We start from the raw sequence: 22,965 nt of genomic DNA on the forward strand, positions 1-22,965 counted from the left end.
CCTCAAACTGTCAACATGGCAGACAAACAATGAATCAAAGAATTCCCAGTGTTTAAGTTTGGTTTTATTGTCCATTTCATTGTTTTGTGTTATTTCAGAGGCTCTTTTTTGTCTCACAAAAAAAGAAATTAACATATTTACAAAGTATACATCATGTACAAGAACAACACAATGCGATGGGGCACAAAACAGACCAACAAACAAACTCAGTTGTCAAAATAGCAAATTTAACACATTTGTCAATGATTTTGAAAGGATAATTCAGCCAATAATGAACACTGTCATTATTTATCAAGGTGATATATTGAAAAATTAGCTTTTTTTCATTTATTTTTTTTACATACAATGAAAGTGTTGTTCAGTGAAAGTTTCAGTGTTGTTTTGAACCCCATTGACTTTAACTGTGTGAACCGAAACAGTTGAAACATTCTACAAAATGTCTTCCTTTGTGTTCTACACAAGAAAGAAAGTCATACAGGTTTGAAATAACATGATGACAGAGTGATAACAGAATTTTCATTTTTGGGTGAACTTTCCATAGTATGTAAGTTTGTTTGTTTTCTATTTGCAATCAATGCATAACCCCTATACAATCTCATAGCACCTGCCAATGTGGAAGGAACAAATTTTCCCGGCCCTCTAGATGTGAAATGATTAGTCTTATAAAAATCTTACCTTCAGAGAAAGCCTTAGAGCCAGCTGGACACTTATTTAAATAGTGCAATGTCTTACACCCAAATCATGACACCTATTTTTCTTTCAAGTATCTCATTAATATATTAACATTAATAATATTTTCTGTTCCTCCACAAAGCCCTTTTTTCAGAAAATCATGTTCAGTGCAACATTCATTAAAAAAAAAAAAAAATCACATACATTTCTAAGATCAGGTTGCCCCTTTCAAACATTAAATAAATGAAAAGACAATCAATACACATTTAATCATTTCCAACACAATTCACATTTGGCACAAAGGACTTTTCTATACATCTACCCTTTGATGAGGGTTCATCTGGTTTGTGAACAGTAATGAAATATTCATATTGCTTTGGCTCTCCGTGTCACTGTGAAGACGTCTCCGCTGCTAAATTAGATCTGCCATGCTGATGAAAGTTTGGAGCCATGCAAGCACCAGCGCAACTCAGTCCTTGATGGGGACCTTTCTTCATCCCCTCGCTGTCCATCAACCAACTGCTTTCATTTCCCAGCAAGCCAGAGTGCATCCCGCAGGCCACAGACGGGCTCTGCGCTACCCCATTCACTCTCAGATGACCGCATGCTGCGCCGCTAGATGCCTGACCCTGCAGGACGCTGGTGATATGACTCAACAGGTCATCGAAAAACTCAGGCACTCCCTCGTAACCTGGGTGAAAAATGAAGGTTGCTTCAGATTACAGTAGTTTATGGGACTGTGAAAGGATTGTGAATGCTCGGAGAGGCAGATCAATAAATGGAAGATATCATCTGTTGTCTTACTCCTGCGGTGTCACGGGACTCGTTGGATGTACCACTGAGAGATATCAAAGTGCTGTTCGCTGCTACATACACAAGATCACCATGGCAACAAGCAGAGGGAAGGCCAGGTGGCTTTTAAATGTACTGTAAGCCGACAGACACAGCTGTGCCTGTGGATAATATTAGATTTCTTAAATGAATTTACTTTTCCTATCCTTCTAGAATGTTCCACACCTTTGGAACTGAATAATAGAAAGTGAACAGTTTATATATATATATATATATATATATATATATGAAAAGGCCTCTTTATTATTCCATACTGACACCATGTGGTCTGTTATTGCATTGCTGGTTTTGAAAGTGGGAATAGTGTTTGGTGCATAAAGATAACATATATTGCCCACTCCAAGGATTGTGAGGAATTGCACGTACCTGGGAACGCGTTGATATCGATGACGGCATGCTGGCCGGTCTGGTTGTTGATGATGATGTCAATTCCGAACAGAGAAATGCCGAGGGCCTGTCGTAACCTTCTGGAAATTTTTTGAATGACATCATTGTTGGGTGCCCAGTACTGGCCCTCCATGTTGTCCCTCTAGAGGAGACCAGAAAAGGCACAAAAAGTATAAAATGTCTGTTTGTAGAACATTTACGGTGGTTATTATTCAATACAAATGCAAAAACATTTTATACGTGCTTTTTAGTTATATATAAACATTCGAAACATTCATTTAAATCTGAACAGGACTGTTTTTTAGATTAAAAATAAAATGTCTAAATTGAATGATTTCACTCAATGTTTCCAGGTACCATGCAAATGTTTACAGCAAAGTTTAATTAGCCTTTTTCACACTTCCGGGTTTCGTGTTTCTGGCGACCTAAGTGTTGTTGTAAGAGACTACAACCATTTGTTCAAATAGCAAAAGAAAAAAACTCCACAATAGTGTTTTCACAACACACACACAAAAAAAATAGAGAATGATGTCAATTTGACCATCAGCCGCTGTATTAGAAACACCCTCACAGCAGAGTTAACTAGTTTTTTTGTAATTTAATGCAAAGCTAATATAATACAAAGTATAATGTTATAAATGTACATAAATAAAAATATATATAAAAACTTTGCAAGATTTATGATGCTGATGAATGTTAAAACGCATCATCACAGTCTGAAAAAGTCTAATTGAAGGAAAGCATAATCTTTCTTGACTTGAAGAGGTTAAAGCATTACTTGAGTAATAAATATGAGGCTTGTTGACTTACAAAGGTCAGGTGAGATGAGGACTCTGGTTTGGACACATGATGGCTGTTGAAAGATATTGCTCTCCTGTCTAGAGGATAAAAAACATATTATTCAGTTTTCAAAGAAATACAGACTATAAACCTTTTTACACTACTGTTCAAGACTTTGGGGTTATAATTCTTTTTTAAAGAAATTAATACTTTTATTCAGCAAGGACACATTAAATTGACCAAAAGAGATCGTAAAGACATTTATACTGTTACACAAGATTTCTGTCCCACTTTATATTAGTTGGCCTTAACTACTATGTACTGACATCAAAAAATAAGTACTATGTACTTATTGTGTTCATACTGAATTGCAAAACACTTTTGCTGCTACTGAGGTGGGATACGGGTAAGGTTAGGGAAAGCTTTGGTGGTATGGGTAAGTTTAAGGGTGGGATAAGGTGTAAGGAAGGGGTGAACAGTGTAATTATGAATGTAATTACAGAAATTAATTACAGATGTAATTACATGCAGGTATTTTTAAAATATAAGTACAATGTAAAAACATGCATGTACACAAGTGCACTGTATCAAATGATTAACTTAAATGCAAGTACATAGTAGATAAGGCCACCTAATATAAAGTGGGACCATAATTTATATTCATCAAATAATCCTTAAAAAAACAATGTATAATGGTTTCCACAAAAATAGTATGCATCACAACTGTTTTCAACATTAATAATAATAAAAAATGTTTCTTAAGCATCAAATCAGCATATCAGAATGATTTCTGAAGAATCATGTGACACTGAAGACTGGAGTAATGATGCTGAAAATTCAGCTTTGCCATCAAAGGAATAAATTACATTTTAAAATATATTAAAATAAAAATGACAATAATACTACAGTTTTACCTATACTTTTAATAAAACCTTCTAAAATAGTAGTGTATATAATGTAAACATATTTTGTTTTAATTTAATTTTTATTTTTTTTGTCCGTTCAAGCTACATTTATTCAGCGAAGAAAAATCCCAAATCCTTCATTTTATGTAAAGTTTATGCAACAAAAATGACAAAATCTGGGCAACAGTGAATTTGATTGTCCATCAGGGGCATAATTCACCGAACCACACTGACATTTGAGAAGAAAAGCTTTGAGTTGCTTATTTAATGAATTCCACGTCAAAGACAAAATAAACCACTTTTCTGTAAGAGCGGGAAAGGGTCTAAACATCAGCAACATATGTTGACAGAATGGTCGAGACAGGCTGAGAGGCCTCGCCATCACACAGGCTTGCTCACGAGTGCCATTAATGTCAATCTCACTTTGTTTCTGATACAGCTTTCAAACATAAGGTAACCTTATAAAAAGTTCCAGACTAAGTAGGTTTGTTAGCATATATGCCTGTGTGTATGGTTAAAAGTAACCGAAAGAGACCCGATGTCTAAATTCTTCAACCTGGCACCCTATAAAGTGTTTTTATTGGCTTTGATGCCGCCCGGTGAACTTGTGCCCCATCTGTGAGAGTGCAATTTGCCGATTTGTCTTTATTTCTACATGAAAGAACTTGAACCTTGATGAATACAAAGTAATTTATTATAAAACTGTATACACAACTTTTCAAAAGTTTGTTTTTGAAAGAAGTCTTTTATGCTCACCAAGGTATTTGAACAAAAAATAGTGAAAACAGTAATATTGTTAAAGGTGCTAAAGAGGATGTTTTATTTTATACATTTTTGCAATATTACTTGAAACTGTCTTTACTAACTGATAAAAGACTTTATTAGGTGCACTGAAAGGAATAATATTAATATACATCATCTGTGCACGAGGTAGGGCCTTAAAAACATCAGCCAATCGTTTATGCGATCATCGCGTAAACAATTGGCCCTCTGGCTTGTCAATCACTGCCGTGACGTTCCTTGTGAGAGACGTGCGTGGCTGCGCGCTCCAGTAACTTTCCACAGGCGCCGCATGCAATGTTTTTGTCAGGAGACAGGAGTAACAACTGCAGATTATGAGTTACCTGCGGTGAGTCCGACATAATGAATCCACTAACACGACACAGCGAATGCCGGTGGTAAACACCACGAGTGTACGAGTTTCGGGAGGCGTTCCTTTGAAATGAGCTGTGAAGGAGGGGGGTTGTTCTTACGCATGCGCTCATTTCAAAAACTCACTAACAGTCTTTGGATTCTCAGTCGACGAAAAAATCCTCTCTATCACCTTTAAATAACATATTTTAAAAATGTCATTTATTCCTGTGATGGCAAAGCCGAAATTTCAGCATCATTACTCCAGTCAAATCATTCTAATATGATGACTTGCTGCTCAAGAAACAATTTCTTTACTGTCACTTTTGTTTTGACACAATATAATGTGTCCTTGATGAATAAAAATATTAAATTCTTTCAAAAATATCTTAGTGACCCCAACATTTTGAACAATAGTGCATTTGGCGCTAATGAAAGTTTCAAGTATTGAAACTATTTGATTCTTAGAGTTTGCCTTCTTATTCACTTATCAAGTAAAATACTTCAAAACAAATTACATTCATCAAATACTTTGAATCGTCCATCGGTGTCGGTGTGACTCAACTGACCTGTGGGTCCAGATGGGAAATTCCTAATCGAGGGCCGCTGCACCACACTGTAGGCCTCTCCCACTACAAACACCTTATACAGCACTGCATTATGGTTGATGAAGCTCTGGAGGACACATGGGGGCTTGATGTCTTTCAGATCTTCCTCACTGAATATAATGGCCATCTATAGAGCAGAAACCAAACCAACAACGTAACACATTGCAGAGCAGGTTGGTTATACATTAACATGATACAATACATGGATTCTTCTTGTGATCTTGAAATGAAAAGAGCAAACGAGGAAAGTCAAATAAAAGACATGTACTTTCACAACACTAAAACTGTCACAGCAAAACCCCCTCAATCCATGTATGTTCCTTTTATCTCCTTTAGCTAAATAAACCTATGTGCTCACAGTCATAAAACACATGACCATTATCCTGTTTGCACACAGTCATTCAGCAGTCGGTGGTGACACATTAATCTAGTACACCCCTCACTGTCAACACCGTAAAACAGAGTTACTAGTGTCTTCAAGCAGTATTCTGAAGGAATGCCAGTGATCGGAGACTTTGCCTGTACATTAGTCACTGTGAATCAAAGATATGGTCACCATAGCAACAGAGGCTGCACCCCTGTTAATCATCCACGAGGAAAGCAGGGTTACTTGTGATTCAGTGCAATGAGAGCTCTGGGATTACTCTTTCTTTATAGGGGGAGACATGAAAATACACAATTGATGTTTTGTTTTGTTTTTAAATTGAAAAGTAAATATACCAAAATGTATTTGAAATACCTTTCTTTTATGCAAAGTATACAATTTACATATTTATGTACTTAATAAAATACCCTGCAACTGTACTTTTGGTATTCTAAACTGGTATACTTAAAGTCTGCTAAACTGGAACAACTCATTTTGAACTTAATGCACTTTAGTTATCCGGAAGTAGTGCTGCAGTCCAACTAAAGATATACTGAAGTATATTTGATTGTGCTAAAATGGAACTATTGCAAGTATACTTTAGGTACACTTTAAAAATATCTTGCATTTAAAGACTGATATTACACAGAGATCATAGTATCCTTACTAATGGTGATTTTACAACACATTTTAGGCTTAAAGGTTCACCCAAAAATGAAATTGGCATCATGTCGTTCCACATCTTCGTTCATTTTCGGAACACAAATTAAGATATTTTTGATGAAATATGAGAGGTATATGACTCATCTACAGACAACAATATAATCAACAATTTTAAAGTCTAGAAAGGTAATTAAAAACATCATTAAAACAGTTGACGTGACTTCAGTGGTTCAACCTTAATTTTATGAAGCGACGAGAATACTTGCGCAAAAATAACGACTTTATTCAACAATCTCTTCTCTTCCCTGTCATTATCATTACATAGTTGCCGCAGTAAGCACAGTGAAGGCTTCCGTGTCTACGTCCGAATGCCGGCTCAGTATTGGCCAAAGCTGCACACGTGAGCAGCATGACACATGCGTGTGATGCTGATGCAGGAGCCGGCCAACAATAAGTCGTCGTTCTGATGTAGAACCTGGAAGCGCTGGATGTAAACAACGTATGAGAATGACACAGAAGAGAAGATTTTGTTGTGTTTTTGAACACAAAAAGTATTCTCGTCACTTTATAAACAAAGTATAACCACTGCAGTCATGCTGACTGTTTTAACGATGTCTTTAGTACCTTCCCCGACCTTGAAAGTGTTGATTATATTGCTGTCTATGGACGAGTCATATACGAATGAAGGTCTTATGGGTTTGGAACGACATGAGGGTGAGTAATTAATGACACAATTTTCATTTTTGGGTGAACTAACCCTTTATTATTAAGAAATGTGCATTGTGCAATACTCCAAATAAAGCTAAATTGTAATATTTATACCAGTATTCTATAAGGTGGAAGTGGTTGTCAAAATGGCAAAGAAAATATGTGTTTAAAAAATATATTACAAAAATAGGCTTTACTAAATTATAAATCCTGCATAAAAAGTTGTGATACTCAAGCCCAGAATTATTCATTTTAATAAGACACCATTCAACATTAGAAATGATTAACTAATATAGTGAAGCACCCCTTATGTAATAGAAACTTATCTGTAGATTATTACGTTAGAGATATGAAAAATAGTGCAGGTTACAGGAGAGTAAAGTCTGGAGTGTGTGTCTTCTTACCTCATGGGAGTTAATGCCATGAGCTACCTGGGTTTTGCAGACTGCAATCAAACAGAAATAGCGTGTGTGAAAATGTTTGTCGCTCCAGTACACATGAGCAAATATATAAGAATCAGCTCCTCTGTAGTCAAATGGACTGTTGAGAGAAACCCCTGTTCTGAATGAGATGAGCCATGTGTGCAAATCTATGTATGTAAATTGTCATGAAGATTACTACTGATTTTAAATGACAAACTTACTGAAAGGAAATGTGATTCCATGTTTGTGGAGTTGCTCCAGAGTCTCAGTGCCACATTCACTCTTGAGAACCATGAATGGAGGTGAGCAGATTCTGTCATCTACAGAAAACACACATTAAAAAAGCATTTCATACATACAGTGACTTAATACACATCTTCTGTGATGACCATGCTTTTCAGTTCTTATATATATATATATATATATATATATATATATATATATATATATTATTAAATACACTTTAACAAACTTCACAGCTTAATATTTGAAAAACGTCTTTAGGAAAAACCAAAGTTAACAATATCAGATAGTTTGTCAAGGCAAGGTTGGTTCAGGTTATAAAATGTCACATGGTGCGACTCTACAAAAACAGTAACACTTTACAATAAGGTCCATTTGTTAACATTAGTTAATGTATGCTAACTAACCATGAGCAATACATTTGTTACTGTTTTCATTTATCTTTGTTAACGCTTTTTAATAAAAATACAGCAGTTTATTGTTTGTTCATGTTACTTCACAGTGCATTAACTAATGTTAACAAATACAACTCTTGATTTTATTAAAGGTGCCCAAGAATGCTTTTTCACAAGATGTAATATAAGTCTAAGGTGTCTCCTGAATGTGCCTGTGAAGTTTCAGCTCAAAATACCCCCTAGATTTTTTTAAATAAATTTTTTTAACTGCCTATTTTGGGGCATCATTAACTATGTACTGATTTTTTCAGCGCGCCGCCCCTTTAATTCGCATGCTCCCTGCCACACGAGCTCTCGATTATATTACAGCACATTTACAAAGTTCACACAGCTAATATAACCCTCAAATGGATCTTTACAAGATGTTCGTCATGCATGCTGTATGCATGCTTCGAATTATGTGAGTAAAGTGTTTATTTTGATGTTTATATTTGATTCTCTATGAGTTTGAGGCTGTGCTCCGTGGCTAACGGCTAATGCTACACTGTTGGAGAGATTTATAAAGAATGAAGTTGTGTTTATGAATTATACAGACTGCAAGTGTTTAAAAATGAAAATAGCGACGGCTCTTGTCTCCGTGAATTCAGTAAGAAACGATGGTAACTTTAACCACATTTAACAGTACATTAGCAACATGCTAACGAAACATTTAGATAGACAATTTACAAATATCACTAAAAATATCATGCTATCATGGATCATGTCAGTTATTATTGCTCCATCTGCCATTTTCACTGTTGTTCTTGCTTACCTAGTCTGTTGATTCACCTGTGCAGATCCAGACGTTAACTGGCTGCCCTTGTCTAATGCCTTTCATAATGTTGGGAACATGGGCTGGCATATGCAAATACTGGGGCGTACACCCCGATTGTTACGTAACAGTCGGTGTTATGTTGAGATCAGCGTGTTTTCCGGAAGTCTTTTAAACAAATGAGATTTACATAAGAAAGAGAAAGCAATGGAGTTTGAAACTCAATGTATGTCTTTTCCATGTACTGAACTCTTGTTATTCAACTATGCCAAGGTAAATTCAAATTTTGAATCTAGGGCACCTTTAATGTATTAGTAAATGTTGAAATTAACATTAACAAAGATTAATAAATGTTGTAATGGTTAATCCACACCAGAATGTGTAATCTCTTTAGTCACAGTAGTGTTTCTAATGCTAAAATATAATTATTGTTGTGATTTAATGGATTCAAAGACAGATTGCACAAAAGTTTAATAATAAGCAAGTTTTTGGGAACAACTAGAAAGTATTTGGAAGTTAATAACAACAGAGACTGTGGAAAAGTACATAAAAACAATGCCAGCAAGAATGCAAGGTCTTATCAAGATCGAAGGAGGCCATACAAAATAAAAAATAAAATATATGATGTCTTGGTTATTTTGTGTGTAAAGACTATTTGGTAACACTTTACTTGAAGGGGTGTGCATAAGACTGACATGACACCTTCATAATCTTGACATGACACATGTCATGAATATGAAGGAGGTTTTATGAATGTTTATGACAACTGTCATTAAGTGTCATTCGCTCAATTATGTCATTTTTAATGCAAAGATGACACTGTTTGAGATGTCTTTGTTACGACAACTTGACATAAACCAACACATCATAACCTGTCAGTGTCTTTGTCATGGCAACTTGACATTAGCAAAACATCATAACCTGTCATAAACATGACATAGCAGATTAATTATCAAACTTAAAAAACTACTTAGCTTTATGGGTTAAGATTACATTACATTATTTTGGTAACACTTCAGTATAGGGAACACATATATAAACGATTAACTATGACTTTTCCCTCAATAAACTCTTAATTTACTGCTTATTATAGTTAATTGTTAGGTTTAGGTATTGGGTAGGATTAAGAATGTAGAATAAGATCATGCAGAATAAGGCATTAATATGTGCTTTATAAGTACTAATAAACAGCCAATATTTTAGCCATATGAATGCTAATAGTAATAAGCAACTAGTTAAAAGACCCTAAAATAAAGTGTTACCATTATTTTATAACAGTGTCATCTTTTTTACGAAATTTGAAATTGTCTATTATCTGACCTTCTGTTGGAGGAAACTTAAAAAAACAAAAAACAAAAACAAAAAAAACATGAAATGAAAAATAGTCATGACGCTGTTATAAAATTATTTGTCAGAGTATTGTCACTTAATGACATTTTAATGACAAGTTCAATTTGTACCACTGTACTTGAGCTCAAGATACATATTTATGACACTATTATAATGGCCTCATGTCAAAACCAACCACATGACAGTTTAATGTAATGTTAACCCATGAAGCTAAATGATGTCAAGTTGTCATGACAAAGACACTGACAGGTTATGATGTGTTGGTTTATGTCAAGTTGTCGTAACAAAGACATCTCAAACAATGTCATCTTTGCATTAAAAATGACATAATTGAGCGAATGACACTTAATGACAGTTGTCATAAACATTCATAAAACCTCCTTCATATTCATGACACATGTCATGTCAAGATTATGAAGGTGTCATGTCAGTCTTATGCACACCCCTTCAAGTAAAGTGTTACCGACTATTTAGTTGTTTCAGTTTGTTATTTGCCTCATACATGACAATAAAATCTTTAGTTTTAAAGTTTTTGACAGATTCCTAAATATTTGTGTTTTCTCTTTATTATGACAGGTAGTCTAATACATTTGTTAAGCTCTTTATATTTAAACAAAATGATTATTAGCAATCATATTAAGTTAGTCAGTTTTTTTTAAATATAAAGAAATAAATTAAGATTTAAACACAGAAACTCTACGTCAATGTCAAGAAAGCTCTGACAAACATCTTCTTGATGGACCTAAACATGTTTGGCCTACTTCTGATTTTGTTTGTAAAGGTCAAGGTGGTGTATTAAACCCCCAGTTGCTTTCTTCACTGTGTTTTGATTTCATCTCACCTTCTCTCTCTAACAGGCCAGACGATAACATCTTGACAAGATTAACCAGCACACCCTGAGCATAACTCCTTGTAGACAGTGAGCTTGGACGGGGATCTTAACGATGTGTAGCCTGCACACATTTTAAGTGATGACTACACTTTCTACAGGATAATATTACTACTGGATCCATGGAAACATTTAAAACTAAACCGCTGAGGTATCTGTGAATTTTCAGCCTGCTTTTGATCTTCAACCATCAATAAAATCTTATAAACAGCTTCTTTTTTCTAAGAGCGAAAGTGCAGTCTATTTATAGCCCCTCAAAAACAATCTTTTTCTAAGTTGAGTGGCTCCACGCAGCTCAGCGATTTAAAGCATCACATTTCACATTAGACAAGGAACATGAATCCATTTGATCAAACAAGCAGTAACCTTTAAAGCAGCCACAAACGCCGAACAAAGCAACGCGATGTGTGCCAATTATGTATAAGATAAACTAAAGTGCACTCATGTGGATATGGATATTAATTTTTGGGGATATGAGTTGATTATGATTCATTATGAAGCCACATGATGAGCACCAATTTACACAACCAAGTTAACTGACTCAAGATTAGTGTTGAGCTTTACTGCAAATCCCATGAGTAAGAACATAAATTTATGTCATGTATTGCAGTACTTGTTTTACATTCAAACATTTCCATGACAGCTTGTTGTCATCAAATCATATGGACTCACGGTCGATTAACTCATGGAAAAATGTCTCATTTAACAAAATCAGTCATTGATGGCAATTGCTGATAGAGCCAAACATGCATGTATTGGGCAATTGAGCTATTTCAAAAAGGATCTTGCGTAATACACAGGGTATATGAGCTGTTATCTTTCTTTTCCCAGAATCCCTTGCAGTGTTGTTTCATAAGCTAATAGCCATAGAGGCGGTTGCCTGGTGAATGAGCCCGATAAAATAGTCACTCCCTTTGTGTCCTAAACAGAGCCGTCTCTTTCTTAGAGACAAGGGAAGCACCAAGGAGGATGGTTAACTTCACACTTAACATTCAGCTGACTCTCCTGTACCCATACGTCTCTTGGGAGAACATTAATGATATGGTTTTGATTGGACAACATCGGATTCTCTGATCTGAATACAAGAGATTTTTCCTTGAACAATTATGAAAGCCATTCAATTATAATTTTCAGGTTTACTCAAACTTGTGGAGTTTATGCAGCTCGGGTGTGGCTGTCATTAAAGCAAAACAGGGACAAACCAAAGAAGATATTCTATAATTCATGGTAATTTTAATTTATTTAATTAACTGTTTGACTCAAAATGGGATCCTGATTTTATAATTTGTAATCAAAACGCTGTACTAAATTCTAAAAGAATTCAAATTAAAACTCCACTGTACATTACCATTCAAAAGTTTGGGGTCAGTAAGTGTTTTTTTTTTTCATTATTTTTTTTACACAATATGGCACAATATGTATATTTTCACCACTAGAGGTCGCTTATTCAAAACAAAGGCATACTTGATGATGCCTAGATTTCGCTGAATCCTGGGATGTGTTGTCTTCACGTCTACAGCCGGTGGAAAAGAATCAGGATGGGACTCGTGTTCACAGATGAGATTATTAATGTTACTGTTGTATGAAGCAGGATCATTCATGAAGCATGAATCGCTGGAGCGATTGCTAATGAGAGTTGAGCACAACACACGAGAGCAGCATAACTTTTATTATACCACAGTCGCTGCTTCTGCTTCTTCCGGTCAAGTGTATGTGGGGTAAAGCAGCGCTGTTTTATCATATTAGTTACATTTGTGTGTTGAAAGTTGTTTTAGTGCTACTCTGTGTTCGCTCGGTGGCTACTTTGAGACAACTGTTGCACACTGCAGTAAACTAGATCAATATTAGGCATGGTAAAACATGGTACTCGCTGTAAAAATAGAAAAAAAGATTTAAACAATAAGACTTATTGTGCTGAGCTATATAACATGATTAGTTTTCTGTCGATTAATTTATCCAAATATTACCTATCTAATAAAACACATAATATATTAAAGCGTCTTTGGTGTTTCCAAGGTTTCTACAAAATATAACCGGAAACCAAGAGTAACGCGGGTATGATGTCACTGATAGGCGACACACGGACATGCTCCATGTCCTGGTTAAAATTGCTTATTTCTCTGGATTTAAACATTCTTCTTAACATTTGGGATAATGTGAGTACACAAGTCAACAAAATATATACCACTGTTCTAGCGGTTTTTGGATATTTTAAAATCTTACATATTGTGCCTTTAATGACTACTTTTATTTAGTAAAGAAGATGCATTAAATTGATCAAAAGTGACAGAAGAAAAGACATTTAGACTCTATTCACATAAATACTGTTTTTAGCTTCAAAGAATCCTGAAAAAATGTTCACAAAATTGAGCTTTGCCATCATAGGAATAAATTACATTTTAAAATATATTAAAATCTAAAACATTTAAGTTGACAGTTACCATTTATGTAATAATATTTCATAATATTGCCGTTTTCTTGTATTTTTGATCAAATATATGTGGAAATGTTTAGGCTGAATATTTTGAATAAGAGTGCAGATTGTGATGGAATTCCTTAGGCACTACGCCATTCTCACAGCTGGTGATTCTGTTGGCTTGTAGTGAGCCGGCGGGCCTCCTGTTCTTTCTGTGGCCAGTGAATGCGGCGCGCAAGCAGCACAAAGAATGAACGACTCAGCAGCTTTAGGACATAAGCCCTCCATAAGCCTCACACTTCCCCTGCGCAAAGGCAAAAACCTGCCCTCCTCGTGATAGTTCACCCCTGAAGAACAAAGGAGGATCTAAAGGCTTGGTTTATAGATCCCTTTACAACATTTAGAATTAGTGGAAATGTTGTCAATGGTCTAGTCCATTTCCATCTTATTTCAGCCCACTTAAATGGAAAGAGCACGTCTAACTGACAACACACACAATTTGTTTTCTCTTTACATACCATTTAGGGGTCGGCTAATTTTAAATAGGGGATACCACTATAAATAGTTTGGCCATTATTAATAACTGTATTTAGCACAGCTGTACTTTGCCTTATTTCATCACATACAAGTATTTTTGTGTATCTGTGCTGTAGACAGACCTTGCATGCAGTCTTCAAGTTTATGGATTAGCTTGTATGACTTGCAGCGGTCCAGCAGGGTACGAATGGCCGGAAGAGGGTCCAGAATCACTGTTTCAGGGTGAGCATCTATGTAGTCCTGGAAAAAGACATGGAAAATTCAAATGAAATTCAATGATACATATATATATATATATATATATATATATATATATATATATATATATATATATATATATATATATGATTGAAGCATGACAAGTTTATGGCATACTTGAGTTGATTTGCATAGTTACCTGAACACCCTGAACAAGTAGCATAGACTCTGTGACATTCTGGTCAGCATCAACAATGTGATCAGTCAGCTTGTGGATGATGACATCAAATGGACCCTGCTTCTCTATTGGCTGGCTCAGATCCAGCTAGACCGGGAGAACAAGGCCAAGAGCTCAGTAAACATCCATTTTTCAGCAATAACCATCTGGGAGAAGTATTAGCAAATTCCACTGAACAGGTTGACAAAATAAACATCATGCCTACATTTTAAAATTCCAGTTTTTCCACAAAATTCAGTTTGCTCAAGAGGGACATTTGAAGAACAGATGTTTATGACGTGATGCTAATTGCGAGGTGTGATCTGTACTGCTAAACTCTGAAAACAAAGTGAATTCTACAGTTCACATATGGAGCAAATAGATACAGAATAACATGTCAGTCAAATCCAATGCATAATTGACAGCTAAACCAGATTGTGGATTATTTTCTGTTTATAAGACTCAACCCCTATAGATACATGGTTGGGACTCTCAGATAAACACATCACCACGAGGAAAGAGGAATGGGGAAAGTGGCTGTGTTTTCTCAGCCTGTGTTCATTTACCAAACTCTGATTGACATTAGAAAGCTAAATTCACAGTAATTCAGATTCATAAATATGATGGTAATAGTACAGAAACGATTTACTATCCAGTGTATGACAGACAGCACAATGTATTATGAATGCTTTACATGTCGTCAACATTGAGAATGGCTGCTGGGGCTACAAAGAACATGTGGTCCCTTTGGGTTTAACCTTTGGGGATGAGAAAATATTTATTTTGGATCAGACCACAACGGTTCTCATCAAACATCAGAGGCATTTGTACATGACCTAGGCAGTTAAAAGGGGATGTGGGCATCTCTAAGTGCACTTTTATTTAAAATACTTAGACCAGGCAGCACCAAATAAAGGACTTTGTGCTGCATGGCCCACCAGAAAAAGAGAAAGTGGTAATCCTAAGAGGCTTATTAGCTTATTCCCTAAATGGCTCTGTTTCAGATGACAATGCCTGGAAACATTGTAATAGCCAGCGCTTATGTGTGACAAACAATTTGCGAAAACAGAGACAAAGAATGAAGAAGATGACACACAGAAAGTGACACATAGATTCCACAAAGACACTGTGAGAATTCAGAGAGAAGACCCCTCTACTTCCTTTTTGTAGAGGATACTCAGCTGATAAACACATCATCTGATATAAAACATGAGACAGCCATGCGCTACATGACATTAATGTTGTCTTGGCGTTTTAGTTATTTAAAGTAGCTTTTTAAACAGGCAAAGAGCTATATTGCTTTCTGGAAATATCGAGGCCTTATTTGCTTTGCTAGATTATCATTGTTCTATTTCCACTCCCCATCTAACAGACTTCTTCCTGAAAACAGAACTAAATATATAACTTGCCGTTAACTTTTGTTAAACAGTGAGGGGCATGCCAACATTACACCAAGTTAAGTGTAAACCAAGGAGGTTACGGCAAACAAAACATCCTTCTATGTCATTTTCTTGGCATTTTCAAAATTGATTACTGTGTGGTTTAATCAATTACGAGAGTCCCGACAATACAAAAATAATTTAGTCAATATGTACACTGCCATTCAAAGGTTTGGGGTCTGTAAGATTTCTTAAAAAGAAATTCAAACTTTTGTTTAGCAAGGAAGCGTTACATTGATCAAAAATGACAGTAAAGACATTTATAAAACCGCAAAAGATTTCTATTTCAAATAAACTTAAGTTCTTTTTAACAAACCAAATCAGCCTATTAGAATAATTCCTGAAGAACCCTTTGACACTGAAGAAATATATTAAAATAGAAAAGTTATTTTAAATGGTAAGATTTTACGATATTATGTATTTTTGATCAAATAAATGCCACCTTGGTGAGCATAAAAGATTTCATTCAAAACATTAAAAAACTCATACTGACCCCAAATGTTTGATAAAATAAAAAATGATCAAAAAAATGACAATTTATAAGGATAGTTTCATAATCTTACAAAGCTATTAGTTTATAAGGATAATTATGTTGGCTCTCCTGACCCTTGGGTTATTATATTTTTGAAACAAGTGTTTTTGAGAAAGTGTAATTATCTTATCTCTATGGTGACAAGCTGAAACTGCAGTTCTGAACTATATATAAATGTACTATGAACCTATAAAATAGGTTAATAAGCAAAGTAGGACAGGCAGAATATGATGACCGACAAATACTTTTTACCTTTTTTGCCCACAGAAAATACACCCAAAGCCATAAATCATGCGAGATATTCAAAATATTAATTTTCAAATAAGTGATGGCATGAAGTGATGAAATTAAGTCGTCTCCCCATGATCGCTTTTAGTTACTTAATGATTTAATGATCGCATTATCTTAATCAAATTAATGACACTCCCCATGTCTAAAGTGATTAACCCATGGACTGATTGTTAGATTGTTAAGTACTTTACAGACCATATAAAATCTATGACTGGGTGCAGCTGGGTAGCCTATTGTATGATGTGCAAACAGGTCAAAGTCCATTCTTTACTGTCTTTGGTATCCACGCCCTACATGCTGGATAGCAAAATGATGTTTAATATGCATCCTGGGAGTGGAGAAACGCCCTCAGTGTTTCAGTCATCCAGACAGCTTCACTGATAAGGGTCTGACTCTAGTAAAAGACCAGAATGAAGGAACAAGGACCTTGGTTTAGTCTACCAGCCTTCACATACAAGTCCCAAAACAAAACAATGTGACTGTGTTCCGACAGTTTTTATCATAACTAATGCACTTTCCATGACAAAACAGTAAAGAACAATGTTTGTCCATAAACATACTTTTTTTTGTTTCGTTTTGTTTTTTGAACCAATGATATGCCTTGAGGTCTGTGGTTGCAAGCAAATCTATACCTCATTTTCACTTCAACCAGCTTAGTTTGTTATAAGAGGCCCTTACGTATCTCAGGGCCACCGCAATATAAACATGGTTGACAAGGGCATGTCCTACTGGAATGTGCAAATACTGCCTTCATATGTCTGCTAAAAACATTACCACAAAGAGCCAGTCATTTACTCCAAAATAAAGCATTAGATTCAGCAGGGTCCAAAAGTCTGAGACCACTAGTGAAAAGTGTTTAAATAGATTTTTAAATCCCAGATTTTCATTGTGGTCTCACACAAAATCATAATAATGTTTTAAACTTGTCACATTATACATTCTAATGGTTTTTACATCACTGTGAGTCATGCATCTAATGATTTATCAATGCCAAGGTGAAGCGAAGGAAATGCAAAAGTATCATTCAACAAATACCAATAATGCTGTTAAATCTCAATCCTTGAGCAAACACGGTGATGGCCTAACTTGAGAAAAGTCGTGCAAGAACAGTTCATGTTCTGTTTATCGGCACTAGAAGTGGGGTACTAATTGTTTTTGTAGGCATAAGAAACTAAGGACATCTGTAGAAGACAAAAATACAATGCTCTCGTTCCTGACAAAGCCAGGTGTTCCTTACTAGAACAAAATGGACACATTGCAGGTGAATCTATTTATAGAGCAATTGTTATCAAAAAGGACAGATTTATTCTGAAAATTATTCCACGATTTGCTCACGCTCAAGCCCTCCTAGGTGTAAATGACTATCTTCTTTCAGATGAACACAATTGGAGATATATTTAAAAACATCCTGGCTCTTCCAAGCTTTATAATGGTAGTGAATGGGGTTTTGAAGCCAAGGAAAACGCATCCATCCATCATAAAAATAATCAATACAGCTCCAGAGGGTTAATAAATTACTTCTGAAGTGAAGCGATAGGTTTTTGTAAGAAAAATATCCATATTTAAAACTTTATTAACTATAATAACTAGCTTCTAGGAGACAGCCGTACGCATTGATTTGCGGCAAAAGAGTAACCGTGACCTGATGCATGACGCAATGACAAATGCGGCAGCGCATAGGATAGAGCAAAACAAAACACCAGTCACCAACCAGAAGTCTAAAATGTGAAATTTTACAGAGAAATGTATGAGGATTTCAATAAAAGAGAAGAAGAGCTTGAGTTTGTTGCACAGCCTTACTTAAACCGTGAGAGGTGTCTAAGCTTACGATACTCCCAGTGCTTGAAATGGGCCGGTACATGCGTTCCTGAAGAAGGGAGGGTGCGGTGGGCCTCCCGTACATGCAACAGGTCGAAAGTGCCGGTATGCAAGGAAAACTGGCGGTACTGCATACCGGCACTTCCGACATTTTGCATGTACGAAGACCTTCAGGAATGCTTTTTGATTCAGGAATTCTTCAGGAATGCGTTTTGAACTGAGCATCAGGAGTACTGGCACTTCACGTCCTACATCCTACATCACGTCAGCGCTTACTCTTGTGGCGCAAGTCGACTTGCGCAGTATGCGTATGGTTGTCTGCCGGAAGTTAGTTATTTTAGTTTATAAAGTTTTAAATATGGATATTTTTCTTACAAAAACCCATTGCTTCATTGCAGAAGGCCTTTATTAAACCCTTGGACCCGTATGGATTATTTTTTAAGATGGATGGATGCATTTTTTTGGGGGGTTCAAAATCTTGTCCCCCATTCACTACCATAATAAAGCTATCAAGAGCTAGGACATTTTTTTATTTTTGGTTGAACTATCCCTTTAAAGACCCCTGTGTACTCTGTTATCCCACTGTACTAATGTCCTCAGCATGTCCTTATAGAATTACTTGATAAGCTGAAAAATAACATACAGTATAATCTAAGGCAATGCTTCAGCTTTCACTGATCGGCCTGATACAAACTGTATTTGCCAAGAAAAGGCTAATCAGTGCAATTTCCATGCAATTTTATATGTTTCTGTTATGTTAGGCTATATTAGGCCGTGGTTGAAAAAAAAAGTCTCTATAAGCTGTTTTTACTGGCATTTATTCAGTGGCAAAGATAAGTAAAACAGCCACACACACAAAAAAAGTTCATGCAATCAAAGTATGAGCATTAATAATATGGCATTACAGTAAGCAATGCCAGCACTGTTAAGCAAGTCATTTATAATTATGCAATACAAACCTCAAAATGTAGAATTCCTACTGTATGTAAGTCTAGTAATGCAATGCACTTCACAGCAATAGAATGTATTGAATTGAAGTGTCCCCAGGCATAATAGCTTCATTTTCATTTAATGAAAGGCATGTTTGTTATGTTTAGAGCAGATGCTGACAATCATATTGTGGGACCAACCTCACATTGATGGGCAGGCTTTTTGTGTCATAGAAAAGCCATATAAAAGAAAGAAAAATGGGTGTCTTACCTGGATCATCTCTATGCCTTGTTTCCTGGAAAGCAAAAAAGATGAAAGACAAACTATGAATATTTTATATCGATTCCATGTAACATGTAGTTAGAGCATTGTTGACTTGAATTTGGAATAATGAGAACTTCACAATGAGACAAATTATTAGAAAGATGACACTCAACAAGACAGAAAAAATCCTGTTACTTAGTAACCCAAAAGCAGCCCCTCTTTAGCTTTGAACTGCTGTCTCCCACACAAATAGGACTGAAAGTTCCCTCTCCAAAAAACAAATAAAACCCCCCCCATGAAATCATGATACAAACAAATACACACACATGCTTGAAATTAAGCATCATTCCTCTCCATTTCCAGACGATGCATATAATGAACAATGTGTCTTATGGATCAGTTCTTATGTTGTATTTTTTGTATTTTTTACAAATTCATGAAGGTCATTCATTAGGTCATCAAGTTTAAAAGACCCTGAAAATAACTATAAATGCACACTGTTTTTAACAGCTGACAAACCTGTCGACGTGAATGACGCACTGCGAGGCAGTTTATCAGTAGTTCCGAGTCAGTAGTTTGTTTCTAAATCCTCAGAACAAAGTGAAAACATCTTAGCCTTTCAACAAAAGTCTCAAGACAAAAACGCCAGTCAGAAAGAATAACAAATCACTGAACATGTTGCACAAGCTTAGGCAAAATCCCATTGCAAACCGGTTATCTGTAAGCTAAAAACATGCTCATGAAAGAAAGGAGATCGCATTACATTAACTCAAAAACACGCAACATTCACTCACAAATGTCATATAGCCTACGCACGATACATCATCCACATTGATACGCATCTAAGGCATGTCCTCCCTCAGCAAACAGAACATTTATGGCTTTAAAGCCATATTGATGACAATGCAGTGCAGAACAACCTGGGTAACACATGATTTAGCTTTGAATCAGTTAAGTAACAGGCACAATCTTGCTGCAGACTCTTAGGAATGCAGGGAGTCTAAACAGATATGCAAGCAATGTTACTTCGAAAGTCAATTGTGAAATTGAAGACTGCTCGACTGCCTGGTGCTTATCCAGGTAACCGGTGAACTTTGTACAGGCCTTTGTCTTTTTATGACCAAGAATTCCACAGAGTTTTATAGCCATCTAATTATGAGAATCCCAAGACAGTGTTATAAGTTCTAGCTTTTTTATAAGCAATTTCACAAATTTCAGCAGGGAGTAGGGACTCCCTCGAATAGCAAATGACAGGTAGATTGACCGCATTGACAAAGGATATCCATGTTTTTATGTTTTGAAAATATCATATGATGGATGCAGTGAGAGTGTAGATACATTTCAAATCCATACTGACTTCCATTAGAGTCATGGTTTATTGGGGTGAAGGGCAGAGGGTTGCAGGGAAGAGAGTTACATTTACATTTTTCAGAGAAGATTGTTCAGAGAAGTAAAAACTAGAACAGAGATGACAGTGAGAAATAGTGAAGTCTTATGTAATGAGTTTTTACTACATTTACTGGATACAGTAAAGTGACCAAGACTGTGCTGACGACTGTTGTACGAAAGATGAGGCAAGAGGCCATGAGGAGGTGTGATGAATCATGTTCCCTATATCCTATAACGCTATAAGTCCCATTTGTTTCATTTCTCTATAACTGAATTTGTAAGTAGTAAGTAGTAAATATAAACTCTACACGCATGTTTTGACACTTCTCCAGATAGCTGTAAATATCTTATTTTGCTAATATTAAATAGCAAGCAGTTTAACATTTATTCCTTAAAAATAACTAGTATATATTTTAAATTACACTTTTTTTTTAATTAGTAGCAAGAAACCCAAACAGTGACTCTTTTTCAATCACTACCAACTAGTTCTTATTTCTTTGCTACTAGTGATTTCAATTGTGTCAAATAACCATTAAATAACCAACTTTTTGTGTTTAAAAAACAAGAGATTGAGATTTAAACTACTAATTTCAACTAGTATAGCATTTCAAATGTATTCCAGTTTACCTAGCAACAATTAAACAGGTGCTAGTAGCTATATAATATAGGCTACATGTATTCAAACTGTTACTAGTACCATTTTACTCTTACTAGCAAGAATTGTATTTGAAATATGACAAGTAAAAACACTTGTAACTAGCGAGATAAGAAACGTTTTCAGTCACACTTGAAATAGATGGTATCTCATAAGGAAATAGCTACACGCACCTCGTGAATAGTTAAACGTAAATATGTACCAGTAAACAAATGGAACACACATTAGTCCGAAGTGAATAGTGGCTATTACCATCTAATTGAACTAGTGAAATTGAAAAAGCCTACTCGTCACTTCTACATAACTTACCGCTCTGTAAATAAGTAGTTATAAATCTAGTAGGTACATAGTTCGATATTTAAACAGCTTGCCATAGGTATTTTGGACAGACTGATCATTCCCAGTTCTTGGCTCGCGCTGAGATGCGCTTTTACGCACCTGCACAAATCCACGAAGGTCTGGAAACTGAGTTTTTTAATCTTCTTCTCGCTGAGCCAGTATCCAACTCTCTTTCCTTTCACGAACGTCTGCATCTCTGGAGAGAGAGAGATGTCAGTCCAATTGTTTTAAGTGTTTTAATAAAGAAATCGAACAGCAGCTGTTTAGGTATCGTGACTAAACGAAAAGCAAGAATAGTTTGGTGGTTAATGTCAAAAATACATAAAATTTGAACCTACCTGACAGAATCAATGTGCTCAATCAATGCGCTCTGATCAGTTTCGAGTTTCGCTCCTTTCGAGAAGTCACAGGATTACACTGCTGTCAATAGCCCATCCAGTATTGCTAGTGTCCTCCAGAATGCGTGTCCCTCTCTCTAAATAGTAGTTCAATTTTATGACAACTTCGTCACATTATTTATATGACAGCAACACGTATCGACATAACAAACACATCATGACACATCACAGTATGAAACCTGCGCGTGTGTCCCTTGTCTAACTTCACATGTGGAAACCTTATATATCCAAATGGTCTGTCCATTACTTGGCAATGCTGTCGATTAGAGATGTAATGTTGATTGGCCATTTGGGCAGCAACGAAACTTGCTTGCCCAGACACACCCTCTTTCAGAGGCGGGCTTATGGTAAAACTTGCATGG

General features: G+C 35.8%; 1 protein-coding gene across 1 annotated transcript; it reads right to left on the minus strand.

Annotated features, from left to right (window-relative positions):
• Positions 1–42: 42 nt before the first annotated feature.
• On the minus strand, positions 43–22,898 carry itpk1a (inositol-tetrakisphosphate 1-kinase a). Its single transcript, XM_048206523.1, has 11 exons — positions 22,544–22,898; positions 22,305–22,401; positions 19,829–19,853; positions 14,531–14,656; positions 14,256–14,373; positions 7,714–7,812; positions 7,475–7,515; positions 5,297–5,462; positions 2,722–2,789; positions 1,891–2,053; positions 43–1,363 (listed from the first exon to the last, which is right to left on the minus strand). Exons 2-11 carry the CDS (start codon positions 22,397–22,399, stop codon positions 1,062–1,064), a joined length of 1,203 nt encoding a protein of 400 aa, XP_048062480.1. The 5' UTR covers positions 22,400–22,401; positions 22,544–22,898; the 3' UTR covers positions 43–1,061.
• Positions 22,899–22,965: the final 67 nt, after the last annotated feature.

The sequence above is a fragment of the Megalobrama amblycephala genome, linkage group LG11 (assembly GCF_018812025.1).
Source record: "Megalobrama amblycephala isolate DHTTF-2021 linkage group LG11, ASM1881202v1, whole genome shotgun sequence".
Taxonomy (NCBI): Eukaryota; Metazoa; Chordata; class Actinopteri; order Cypriniformes; family Xenocyprididae; genus Megalobrama; species Megalobrama amblycephala.

Coding starts and splice junctions, on each gene's coding strand:
- itpk1a (XM_048206523.1), bottom strand. CDS start 22,399: ATGCAGACGTTCGTGAAAGGAAAGAGAGTTGGATACTGGCTCAGCGAG. Junction 19,854..22,304: donor ACCTTCGTGGATTTGTGCAG/GTGCGTAAAAGC, acceptor TTTGCTTTCCAG/GAAACAAGGCATAGAGATGA. Junction 7,516..7,713: donor TGGAATCACATTTCCTTTCA/GTAAGTTTGTCA, acceptor GTTTGATTGCAG/TCTGCAAAACCCAGGTAGCT.